The sequence below is a fragment of the Lemur catta genome, chromosome 2, assembly GCF_020740605.2.
Source record: "Lemur catta isolate mLemCat1 chromosome 2, mLemCat1.pri, whole genome shotgun sequence".
In the NCBI taxonomy this organism is placed as follows: domain Eukaryota; kingdom Metazoa; phylum Chordata; class Mammalia; order Primates; family Lemuridae; genus Lemur; species Lemur catta.
In genome coordinates this window covers 139,748,766-139,761,289 of record NC_059129.1, presented here as the reverse complement: position 1 = coordinate 139,761,289, position 12,524 = coordinate 139,748,766, and the positions used below count along the sequence as shown (strand labels likewise).

General features: G+C 47.1%; 1 protein-coding gene across 2 annotated transcripts in view; it reads right to left on the bottom strand.

Annotated features, from left to right (window-relative positions):
- Positions 1 to 12,524, bottom strand: part of TMEM181 (transmembrane protein 181) — a 47,443-nt gene that overhangs the window by 8,848 nt on the left and 26,071 nt on the right. For both annotated transcript variants that reach the window (XM_045544644.1, XM_045544643.1), the window contains exons 7-13: positions 7,349 to 7,429; positions 5,210 to 5,309; positions 4,513 to 4,643; positions 4,215 to 4,306; positions 1,903 to 1,960; positions 624 to 726; positions 30 to 81 (exon numbers count right to left, since the gene is read on the bottom strand). In XM_045544644.1, the coding sequence (XP_045400600.1) occupies positions 30 to 81; positions 624 to 726; positions 1,903 to 1,960; positions 4,215 to 4,306; positions 4,513 to 4,643; positions 5,210 to 5,309; positions 7,349 to 7,429 (617 nt within the window). The remainder of the gene's footprint in view (positions 1 to 29; positions 82 to 623; positions 727 to 1,902; positions 1,961 to 4,214; positions 4,307 to 4,512; positions 4,644 to 5,209; positions 5,310 to 7,348; positions 7,430 to 12,524) is intronic.

Genomic DNA, 12,524 nt, shown 5'->3' with positions numbered 1-12,524 from the left:
GCTTCTTTCAAGAAATAAAGTCTTCTTACCTAATGACAAGCACTACAAAAGTCAACGCAGTCAAAAATTTTAACCTGAGATCTGAAAAACAAAGAAAGATTCTTGTTCAAAACCTTAGAAGTAAATTCCACTCTCATCTCAGAGATCTTAAAAGACAAAAATGAAGCAGAGCTCCCTGAATAGGCCTTCCTCCCTCTCTGGACTTTGAAGCTCTGCTTTGCCTGCAGCCCCGGAGGAATGCTGGCCCCTCTCCAGGGACAGAGGGTGACCAGTGAGGCCATGGCCACCATCCTCTGGCTGATACAGATCAGGGAAAGGATCCGTAAGGTCAGGGTGACTTGCCCCAACTCAGGACTGAGAGCACAGCCTGTCCGGCTTCCCTGCAGGGTGTGGTCCTGGCAGGATTCGGGATGCTGTGACAGCCCCGCTATGCCCAGGGCTCCGCAGGCTCCGACCCCAAAGACCAGAGTTACCCAGTTAGGCCTGCGGTGGCTCCCAGGGACTGAAGGCCTATGCGAATAGACAATCCCTGGCCCCTCACGGAAGGCGCCGGGCCACTCCTCCCCCCACGAAGTCACTCCCACCCTGCACTGAGCGACTCCAATTCCGAAAGGGGCACTTACCCACATAAGGCATGTGACGTAGCTCAGAACACGCCCGGACTATCAAGAACAAAAGGTATAAAATATACACAGCTGCCACCACCATGAAGAAGATCTTCATTCCCTAGAATGAAGCAAGGTGGTTGAGTAGGAACAGGGCCTGGGCGCTCTTCTTCTCCTGCCCCACCATGGGCAGGAGAGCCATTTGCACGAGGGACTAAGAACCCTGGCACAGAATGAGAATGGCGCCCACCCCGACTGTCCGTTTGGTCCCCACTGTGAGCACAGGCAGCTCACCCCAAGACGATGCCCCAGCCCTTGTCAATCAGGTGAGCAAGCGCCCAACTTCCTCCACCACATGCCACAATCCTGGCACAGGCCTGGGACGTGGTGGTGCCAACAGCGTGGTGGTTACTGCTGTCCCTCTTCCTGGGGTGCCCTGGCTCCCCACACTGCTTATGGGAGGGTGGCATCAAAGAAAGTACCCAGGGCTGCACCTTGGGAACCCTCGGGCAAGTCCCAATCTTTTTGGAACTCTGTTTTCTTATCTGTGAAATACGGGTTTGAATTAGATGTTCCAGATGACCTTAGGTCTAAAAGCACACAATTCTGTGATTTTGTTACAGGAAAACAAAACATCTCGTGAAGACAGAGGCTGTGATGGAGAAGGCCCAGCAGGTTTCGATGGGGGTCAGGCCCCGGGCTGCCCGACACCCCTCGCCACAGAGCCATCTGATGGGGAGGCCCCTGCCCTGGCCCCTCCTCCCGTCCCTTTCCTGTCCTCTCAGTGCCAGAATTCCCCTCTTATGTCGAGGCACAGAGCCCTGGACTGCAAATCAGGAACCGGGATACTGTTTCTGCCTCCAAAGAGCCTGCGTGACCTTGGGCCTCATTTTCTCATCTGTAAAATGAAGGGATTGCACTAGACTGGCTGTTTCGGCACCCGAGACGTCTCTGCTCTGGCGTCTCCCTCAGGGACAGGTGCAGTGAGCTTTGGTGGCTGCTCTCCTCGGCCGCCTGAGCGGGAGGGGAGGCGCCAACAACAAGAACCACAGTGGCCTCATCCTCCCACGTGCTGCTACTCCAAAAACCACCAACCAGGAACTGGGAGTAAAAGCATCACTTTAAAGAGTTTATTTATCATTTTTTCCCCAAACTTTCCACCCTGGACCTTTCTATAGTCCTTCCCAAGGAGCCAGTTAGTAAACTTGCGTTAACAGCACGATTTAAGTTACAAAATTCAATAATTTTATAAAACAGCATTAAGAAAAAGTCCTTCGGCTTCATCAACAACCCTTACCTGAAAATTTCCAGTGTCAACTCGGTATTGGTACATTGGATCGTGTAATTCATTAACTCTAAAAATAGACATTATAAAAAAATTACAGATTAGTAACTAGCATTACTTTTTATTTTACATTTTTTCTCACTTGACTTTTTGTTTTCTCTACTTATTAACATAAACTACTTGCTACCAACGGTGAAAGATTTTTAAAAAGCAATCCTAAATTCATGGCAAATCCTGTTTCATTTTTCACACAGAAAAAGTGTACACCACTACTAACTGTCCACATTCACCAGTATGGTAAAATCACAGTGTATTTCACTACACAAATCCCTATGCCCTATATTTTCCTTGTAGTTTTAACAGCTGCTTTTCCAGGTACCTTTTTAATGGCATGAAATAAGTGAGTGGACATAGAAAGTAATAAAAGCAAATATGAACTTCCATAGGATGCATTTTCAAATGAACATGGGCCACTGAGATGACAGGGAACCAGGGACTAGGAACAGCAGATGGGAGAAATTCTATCATCATGCGGGGCATTGTGGCAACAAATTAGGCATGCTGGGCTCCAAAATCACACCCCAGAAATGTAACCACCCTGTGGAAAGTCCTATTTGATGAATCAGGCTGTTACAACGCTAGGCTTCTGCTGTAGGGCCATTTCACAGGACAAAAATACTAATAAAGATCAACTTAAGGCCGGGCACGGTGGCTCACGCCTGATATCTTAGCACTCTGGGAGGTCGAGGAGGGCAGATTGTTTGAGCTCAGGAGTTCGAGACCAGCCTGAGCAAGAGCGAGACCCCGTCTCTATTAAAAATAGAAAGAAATTATATGGACAGCTAAAAATATACATAGAAAAATTAGCCAGGCATGGTGGCGCATGCCTGTAGTCCCAGCTACTCGGGAGGCTGAGGCAGGAGGATCACTGGAGCCCAGGAGTTTGGGGTTGCTGTGAGCTAGGCTGATGCCATGGCTGGCACTCTAGCCTGGGCAACAGAGCAAGACTGTCTCAAAAAAAAAAAAAAAAAAAAGATCAACTTAAGGAGCCAATGTAAGGACTCAAAAGTTTGTAGACACAGCAAAAGGACAAACTAAAACGTCTGGTGGACAGTGGAGAGCCGGGGCAGACCTGAGCACCATTCCCACAACAAGCTCTTCGTCTCTTTAAAGGAGAAATCTGAACCCCACGGTCTTTTTCATTTGCCATCTTAACCTGGTAGAATCGTGGAGTCTCCACAAGCAGAAACAAATTTCTCAGCTCAAGTCATATGGCAGCCCCGTCATCTGCAGTTCTGCTTTCTGCAGTTTCAGTTACCCACCATCAGAAAACATTAAAAAGAAAATTTCAGAAGTAAACATTTCATAAGTTTTAACACATTAACTGCCCTGTGAGTTGCATTTAACTCACGCTAGTTTTGAGCCCACGGCCTCTTGAAACATATGTAACTCACACGTCTCTTTACCTTGGGAGCCGCAGGAACTATTTTTCAAGTTGCATAAAACTCATGCATAGAAAATAATAAAAACTAACACATTTTTCATTAAATTAGAAAGGATTGTTTTGTTTTCAAAGTTTTTATTCTATTTTCATAATAAAACACCCATGGCCCCAAGGAAAAATTTTTGTCTAGTGTGGCAGTCAATGTGTGAAACTGTACGCCATTCTGAGTTGTGCGACGAAATCCTGCACAGTGACCATCCTGGGACGTGAATCCCCTCTGTTCACTGTCTCCACCCGCCCATCATCACACCACCCGCCCCGCAGTCGTGGATATCACCGTGGCTGGATGATCCAGGGTCACCCGAAGCAGATGCCCTCCTTCAGATGTGTCATCAGAAGGAAAACAGTAGCCTAACGGCTGGTCACAATGCCCACGTCATTCACCTCACTTCCTCTCATTTCATCTCACATCATTACAAGATTTGTGAGTACAGTACAATTAGATATTTTGAGAGAGAGACCAGGTCACATAACTTTTATTAGAGTACATTGTCACAGTCGTTCTGTTTTCTTATTACTGTTGTGCATCTCTTACTGTGCCTAATGTGCAAATGAAACTTTATCATAGGGGTGTGTGGTGGGGGGAAACATGGTTCAGGTACACATAGCACTTGGTATTATCCAAGGTTTCAGGCATCCATGGGGGGTCTTGGAACGTGTCCCCCAAGGATAAGGGGGGACTACTGTGCTACCAAGTTTGAAATGTTGAGAGAGACGACTCCTTTCTGGATGAGTTCACAAAATACAGTGAGACTCTGGGTCTTTCACCTTTGGCAAATGCTTTCATGACTGAAGTTTCATACACGATGGAATTACTCACGTTTGCCATATTCCTAGTGTGACAGAAGCCAGCCACAACAGTCCAACAATGAAGAATTTAGGCAAATAGAAAGTTAAACATTTTCTTTCTCCCTAAAAAAGAAAAAAAAAGCAAGGAATAATAAAATATACTTCTAACAAGATCGCAGATCCCCAAATTATTTCTGCATTTCCATTCTTCCATTGCGTAAGAGTCTGAAGACAGGTTTTCACGGACAGCTTCGTCCTGAAGGATCACCAGAGTCTGGAACGCAAGCCCGAGTCTTTAGCCCCTGGCGGCGCCGCGGGCTGCCGCTCACCTGAACACGGATCCCGTGGTACACACACAGCCAGAAGAGCAGCAGGGCGCACAGGAACACTGACTGGAAGAGGTCGTCCAGCATCCCTGGGAGCCAGCTGTTCACCAGAAAGGACAGGGGGAAGAACGGATCTGGAAAGCACAAGGCAGAAGTGCGTGACGGAAATGGGGCTCACCAGCATCCAGCAGAGAACACCCCATCTCTTTGGGAGGTCAGACTCACTGTCAGTTTCCCCCCAGACAGTGCCAAAGGAAAAGCAGTGAACCAAAGGCTATTTTGTTTTTCAAAACACCTAAAAGCCAACGAACAGATTGCTCCACTGATCATGACAGAGCGCCGTATGCCCTGCCATCAGTTCCTCCCGGAGGCCCAGGCGTGCTGAGCGCGGCAGCTCGGGAAGCAAGCGCTTTTTGGAGCAGGGACGGAGAACAGACACCGCGCCTGGCCACCTCAGCCAAGTCCCAGGACTGCTGTGTCTGTAGCACGTCCAAGTTTTAACTACCAAACAGCCGCTTGTTTGTGAACAATCCAGACATCTGCCCCAGCTTGGGGAAACATGGCTCCCGGGAAGCACACTGCTCCTCGTTCCTCCAGGGCCCCTCAGACTCTGCGGGGACTCTGGGCCTAGCCCACCTCCAAGATGCCTTCCAGCTTTACATTTTAAAGGGGCAAGTTCCAAAATAAAAACGGCACCTACCGTTGTACAGTAGCAGCAGAGGCAAAAGAATAGACATCCACTTCTGCTCAATTCCCCAGTCCCGCATGGAGAACTTCCGCAGGGAATGTGCGAACAGGCACTGCAAACCAAACGGGCCCGTCACCGCCTCTGCTCACCTCACTGCCCCATCGGGTCAGCTCTTCCCAACTTGATGATCTAGGTACCCTCCTAAGATCTGCTGAGTAACCCCAGGTGAGTAGCCTGCTGTGGTCCTGGAGGCTACCAGTGACAATGGACATAAGATGGTCACTTGCTCCAGAGGGGCCAGGGGTGAGACGGGTCCCAAGCTGCTCTCACGTGGGGAGGAGGGGAGAGGAATATAAGGGCCATACAGCCCCTGCAGAAGAGGAGCATGCCCACTCTTCCACCTCTGCCTGGGCAGGCTGCTCTCCCGGGCTGCCCCCAGCCAGGCAGCACACATTCCCCCAGGGCACGGGCCACATCTGTGGACGCCATGAGTAGCCACAGGTTCCCGGCAGTGCAACTTTCACAGATGGCACCAGCTTCTAAGGAGGGCACCAGGGCTTGCCGATGAAAAGCCAGAGAACGCAGCTTATAACCATGGTCAGAGGATGTGTTTATTACACACCTTCCTGAAGAAGGAATGTTGGGCTCATGGGAGAAGTTTCTTTACGCTGCTTTAAAACAATATATAACTTGTCATTTTAAGGTTTTGCTGTTGTTTGTTTTTTGTAATCTGACACAAGCCAATCTAGACAACCTGTATCTCCAGGCCTGTGAGCCCTTCTCCCCTCTCTAAGTTATCCAACAAGGCTCAGGCCCATTTCTCTTTTTAACAACATACTCAGGGCCGGGCGCGGTGGCTCACGCCTGTAATCCTAGCACTCTGGGAGGCCGAGGCAGGTGGATCGTTTGAGCTCAGGAGTTCGAGACCAGCCTGAGCAAGAGCGAGACCCCGTCTCTACTAAAAATAGAAAGAAATTATATGGACAACTAAAAATATATATAGAAAAAATTAGCCGGGCATAGTGGCACATGCCTGTAGTCCCAGCTACTCGGGAGGCTGAGGTAGGAGGATTGCTTGAGCCCAGGAGTTTGAGGTTGCTGTGAGCTAGGCTGATGCCACGGCACTCTACCCTGGGCAACAGAGTGAGACTCTGTCTCAAAAAATAAATAAATAAATAAATAATAAAAAATAAAAACATACTCAGGCCTTGAGCACCAGCTCTTTGCCTGAGTGTAGCAGCAGAATCCCAGGCAGAAATCCTTTGCGAAGCAGCGAGAATTTGCCCAGACAGAAATGCCAGCTCCCCACTTCCCTTTATGAAGCTCACCAGGCGGTGCCCTGGGGTTCCTGAGGCCCTGGGCTCGGCCCCAGCACCACGACCTCCAGCTCTGCAGACCTGGTGCCGGCCCCTGCCTCCAGCACACACCTGTGTCCTCAGGCAAAGTACCAAGTGTTTCTTAGATGGCCATTGGAGTGGCCCTACAGCAAAGAATGGGCACATCTCCTCAGTGTCACGCCCTCCCCGTCAGCACTGGGGCAAGGAGCTAATGGGGACAGACACCACCCTTCAGACCGCAAAAAAGTCACTAAGCGAAGCTTACTTGCTCTCTCCCCAGTTTATCCACTCTCATCTTCACAGACTCTTTCTAAGGATGAGCATTTCCCTGCCAAGTCACTCTGTGCTTGTGGACACAACCCTCAGATCCACGAGTCAAAGGCCTGCATTTCCAAAACCACTTCTATATGGCGCAAAGATTGAAAGGTCCAGGACAATATTCCAAACATAAAACATACGAGTGTGCTGTATCTGCACCCAAAGGTCATTCGAATAAGGCAGGATTCCTTCCATATAGGTTAAATAGCATTTTTCATTGTACACTGATGAAAATTTACGTAAAGTCGGTGATTTGTAATGACTATCACACTATGCAGAAATCCTTACACTTAACAACACCACATCACTCCTTTTTGTGCCATGGCATCTCGGCAGACACACGGAATGCTTGGTGGTATCAGCAGAGCCCACCGGATGCAAAGGCTCAAGAGTTTGGGGACATCTCCGTGCGGCCTGCACTCTGGGAGTCACAACTGCGTGAAACAGCTTTGTTCTGGCCAAGACTGTGCCAGGCTGTCAGGCAAATGACACTCACGGTGACGATGAAGGTGAGCACCACGAAGACAAATCGAAACCAAATTTCCAGCTTGGAAAATGCGGGGTCGTAAGTCTTCCACTAAAACAGAAAGTGAGGAAAATGATTTGAAAAAACACATGTGCACCTAACAGGAAATACACCAGACTACTAATAATGGTTATCTCTAGACGTGAGACTGTAAGTATTTAAAAAGTTCTTCTAACTTATACTTTCCTACATATTCCAAAATTTAGTACAATTTACTTTTATATTAAAGAATACGAACATTAAAAAAGTCTTAATTACCACAAGCTAGAAGTAGTTTTAAATGGTGTTATACTAATGGTGAATCTGACAGATAAATTATTCCATAATCATAATAAGAGCATTTGAATTTTAAATCTCATATCAAAAAATCAACCTTGTCAGCCTCTTCATTAGAAAAAGCCACACTTCCCATTAAAAGAAACAGTGTTCCAGGTGTGCCAAGTGTGCTCCTCACGGAGCCAGGGACACAGGCACAGCGCTGACAGCAGGGCAGACGGCAAGATCTCCCGTCCTTCAGCCTGGGTCTCGAGCCAGACTCGTACCCAGAACCCCAACCCTGCACTGCACTGGGCCAATGAGCCCCACCATTTTGATGCACTGAATTAAAATTATCTGAGCAATTTCCACTTCAGAACAGATACTAGATTTACCTAAAACATTAGAAACTACATGTGCAGATAGACACACATGAGAGCAGTTTGAGACACTGGACCTGAGGAGGCAACCAAGGGCAAGACTGGGAAGCAACAGGGGTGCCCTCTGGTGGCCCCAAGTCCTGGAGGGGAACCCAAGCAGAGCCTTGTGGTCTCCTGAGTTGGGAACACAGCTGGCATCCAGGGAGACCCAGGTGGCTTGAATCCATGTGCTGGAGAGGAGAGGGTATCAGCAAGAACCCTGATACCCACCAAGTGCACCCCCTCGTGTCTCCATCTGAGCACCAACCAGCACACGAGTGTGAGTGCCTGTCACCCACAGGGCTGGTAATGGTGTCTCTTTCCACAAGAGGGAGAAAAAACTCATAATCAAAGGCATCAGGTAGTGCTAAACACTTCTGCTTTGGCGGTTGGAAAAAATTAGCCTTGGACTCAAAGCTGCTTTGGTCCCGCCCAGCAGAGTTGAAACACAAGGCCTGAAAAGAGCAAACTTCATCCAAGTAACTTGGCAGCATCACAGAGCAGAGGGCAAGAATATTTATAAAAATACAAAGCCCAGCAATCAATAACATCTGGCATTGAACCAAAAATACCAAACACACAGAAAAGCAAGAAAATATGAACCACAGCGAGGAAAAAAGCTAACCAATCCAAACAGGCCCAGAAATCAAAGATGACAGAATTAGCAGATGAGGACACGGAGAGGCCGGATGAGAGACTCGCATGTTAAACAGAGACTTGGAAGATGACCGGCAGCAGGGACCCCACAGAGACTGGTGGCTGTGAAGACACGGCAACCGGAACTGCCCCAAACGCACAGAGAGCCGCGGGACGACTTCGGGTGGCCCAACAGACACATATTTGGGGTCCCTGAATTTCGGGGGTGGGGGCCAGGAAGACAGAAAAAGTATTTGAAGAAATAATGGCCAAAACTTTTCCAAACTCGATGAAAACTATAAACTCACAAATCTAAGAAGCTCAATGGACCCCAAGCACAAGAAACATGAAGAAAATTACACCAAGGAACAGCAAAAATTGCTTAAATAAGTAAAAAAGGAAACACTTAGAATTTCCTTCTAAGGAAAAGGGTGGAGAAGAGCAGGGGTGTTATCACAGAGGACAAAGAGTGAGAGCAGATTCCCTGTCAGAAAAACACAGCCAGAAAACAGTGACCAACATTTTCAAAGTATGTAAATTAAAACGACAATGCAATACTGCTACACACCTATGAGACAGCCACAATTTAAGACTGACCACACCAAGCTCTGACAAGGACGTTGATGACTAAGAGAGACCCCCATGCCCTGCTGGTGGTGATTCAAAATAACACCACCGCTTCGGAAAATGGTTTGTCAGCGTTTGAACCATGTGACAGCCACTCCACTTCGAGCATTCAGCCACGAGAAATGAAAGCGTATGTCCGCACACAGATTTAGGCACATGGGCAGAGCCGCTTTCTTTGGAAGCAGTCCAAATGCCCAGCAGGTGACGGATAAGCAATGTCTGCCACAGCCACACAGTGGAGTATTTCTCAGCAACAAAAAGGAATGAACTACAGATACATCCAACATCACCAATCAACCTCAAAACAATCATGCAGAGTAAAAGAATTCAAACATAGCGAACAAGTACATGTTGTATTGTTCCATTTATGTAAAATTCTAAAAAATGCAAATGAGTCTATAATGAAGGCAGACCAGAGGTGGCCTGGGGATGAGAAATAACAGGAGGAAGGGGCCCATTTAGGGGTGACAGGTGGCAAGGGGAGGACACTTAACTATCCTGATCATGGGGCTGGTTTCCCAGGTTTGACATATGTCAAAATGGGTTGAATTTTATATTTAAAATATGTGCACTTTGCTGTATGTCAATTATATCTCAATAAAGCTGTCAGAAAATCAGCAGCTAACAATTGATGTTAAAGGGACAGTGGAGATCATAATGACTAAGGGCATATGAATTTTTGGTTGTGTTTTTCTTTTTTGTTCAGACAGAGTCTCCCTCTGTCCCCTGGAGGGGGACATTTTAGATCAAAAATATGAGTTAATAGGAGGGAGGGGGAGAGAGGTGAGGAGCAAAGGAGAAGAAGGATAATGTTCTGTTCCGGCTTTCAACTCAGGACCCTGAGCACCATGCCTGCTCTGACACGCAGCAGGCACGCAACGCCTTTGTCACACTCTGTGTGGGTTTATTTTCCTTCTGCTGTACACCCCTGCCCTTCCTGATGCAAAGAGAACACTGCCACGTACACCTTCTCTCTGGGGGCCAGCGCAGCTGAGCAGTCACCTGTGTGCTCTGAGGCCAACCAGCCTAACAGTTCAATCTGGCATGTGTTTGTGCCAAGGGACGGAAAGGACTTTGTCTCTTCCCTTGAGTCAGCCCAAGAAGAATGCATGAACCTCAGGGAACAGGGCCTTGGCCCCTCCAGCAAGCACAGACACACCGGCCTGCTGCCGCACTGGTTCCAGCGAGTCAGGGCTGGAAGGAAAAAAGGTCACAGGGATTCCTCCAAGCACCAGGCCAGTGGCCCAGTGAGGAGAGAGGCCGTCCTATGGACATTTCTTGGTCCACCGTATAAACCCAATCCTATGGAATTAGGTTTGGGGTTTTTGTTTATTCTTAAATCCCAAAATATATTTTTGAAATTAAAAAATAAGTAAAAGGAAATAAAGAGTAAGAGCCCTAGAAAAGACTCAGGGTTTAGACATTCCTTTTGAAATCTTAAGCACTGTCACTCCGTGCGCTAGCTTTTGCATCAAGGTCCTCTTGGCGTCACAAGGCCGTCTTTGTCCTTTCAGAGACTAGGCTCGCCCTGTGATACTGTGAAGTTACATTTGGAACAAGCAGCCACTTCATGCCCGAGGCCATTCCTCCCCTTCCCCATCTCTAGGACTGTGGTCCAGCTCACCCAGCCCCACACTCAGCCTCTGCAGAGCAGCTACCTGCACTGTGCACGCAAAGAGGATATCAAATCCCATACAGACATGAAGTAAGTGAAATTCAAGAAAAATACAATCAGTAAAATGCCTCCAGGAGCAAACTCTTTAGCAGAGAACCAACGTGGTCTTGTATCCTCAGAGTCCCCTGAAGGGACAGCCACAGGAGCACACAGGGTGGGGGACGTATCACAGGGACCTGAGCAGCACAAGCAGAATTCCTGGAATAGAGACCTGTCCTCAGATTCACAGCCTGGGGCTCCAAGACTGAACAGTACAGATTAATTTTGCTTGTTTTTGTAATTTATGTAAGTGGAGTCATATACCATATACTATTTTGTATCTGGCTTACTCCATTCAACATCACGCTTGTGGAAGCTATTTGTATGCTGCGTAAGGCTGAAAGCACTCATTCTCATTGCTGTATAGTGTGCAGGAAAACAGCACAATTTATGTATTCATTCTACTGCTCATGGGTGGTGTTGCAGTTTGGGGCTATTAAGAACTGTGCTGCTATAAATACTTAAATGCATGTCTTTTGGTCAGTATATGTATGCATTTCTGTTGCATCAATTGTACACTTTCACGTGCAGGGCATGAGAGCTCTGATCACTCCACGTAATTGCCAGCTTCAGCATGTTCTATCATTTTCATTTTAGCCATTCTGGTGGGTGTGTAGCAATATCACTAAAATACCTTTAGTATATATTTATTCGTTATAGCTTATTAACCTCCAAAAAGGAAGGAAGGTAGCTTTGATAAAAAGCCAGATTAGATCGAAATCATTTTTCAAGTTTTTTAAAAGGCAAAAGAGTAAAAACAAAAAAAACGTAGATAATTATACCAGAAATCTGTACCAGGATGTTCATTATAACTGCAATTCAGCAAAAGACTTTCTTCTGAAATTTGACAGCCGATACCAAGAGAGAAATTTGATGAGTTCTAGAGCTTTCATTCTCTAATAAAAGGAGTTATAACAAATAATCAAAAGGAATTCTGTTTTTGTTCCTTGCTATTTACACAAAAGAGTTGAAAACTTATGTCTACACAAAGACCTCCAGATAGATGTTAATAGCATCTTTGTTTGTAATTGCCAAAACTTAGAAGCAACCAAGATGTCCTTCAATTGGTCAACAGATAAACTGTGGCACATCCAATGAACTATCACTCTGTGATAAAAACAAATGAGCGGCCAGGCGCTGTGCCTCATGTCTGTAATCCTAGCACTCCGGGAGGCGGAGGCGGGAGGGTCGCTTGAGCCCAGGAGTTCAAGATTGCAGTGAGCTATGATGAGGCCACTGCACTCCAGCCTGGGCGACAGTGAGACCTTGTACCCCAACCCCCCCCAAAAAAAATGAGCAATCAAGCCTTGAAAAAGCGACATGGAAAAAACCTAAAATGGATATTACTAAGTAAAAGAAGCCAATCTGAAAAGGCTGTACACATACTGTATGATTCTAACTATGTAACATTCTGGAGAAGGAAAAACCATGGGGACGGTGAAAAGATCAGTGGTTGCCAGGGGTTTGGGGAGGGGGGGATGAACGGACAGTACAG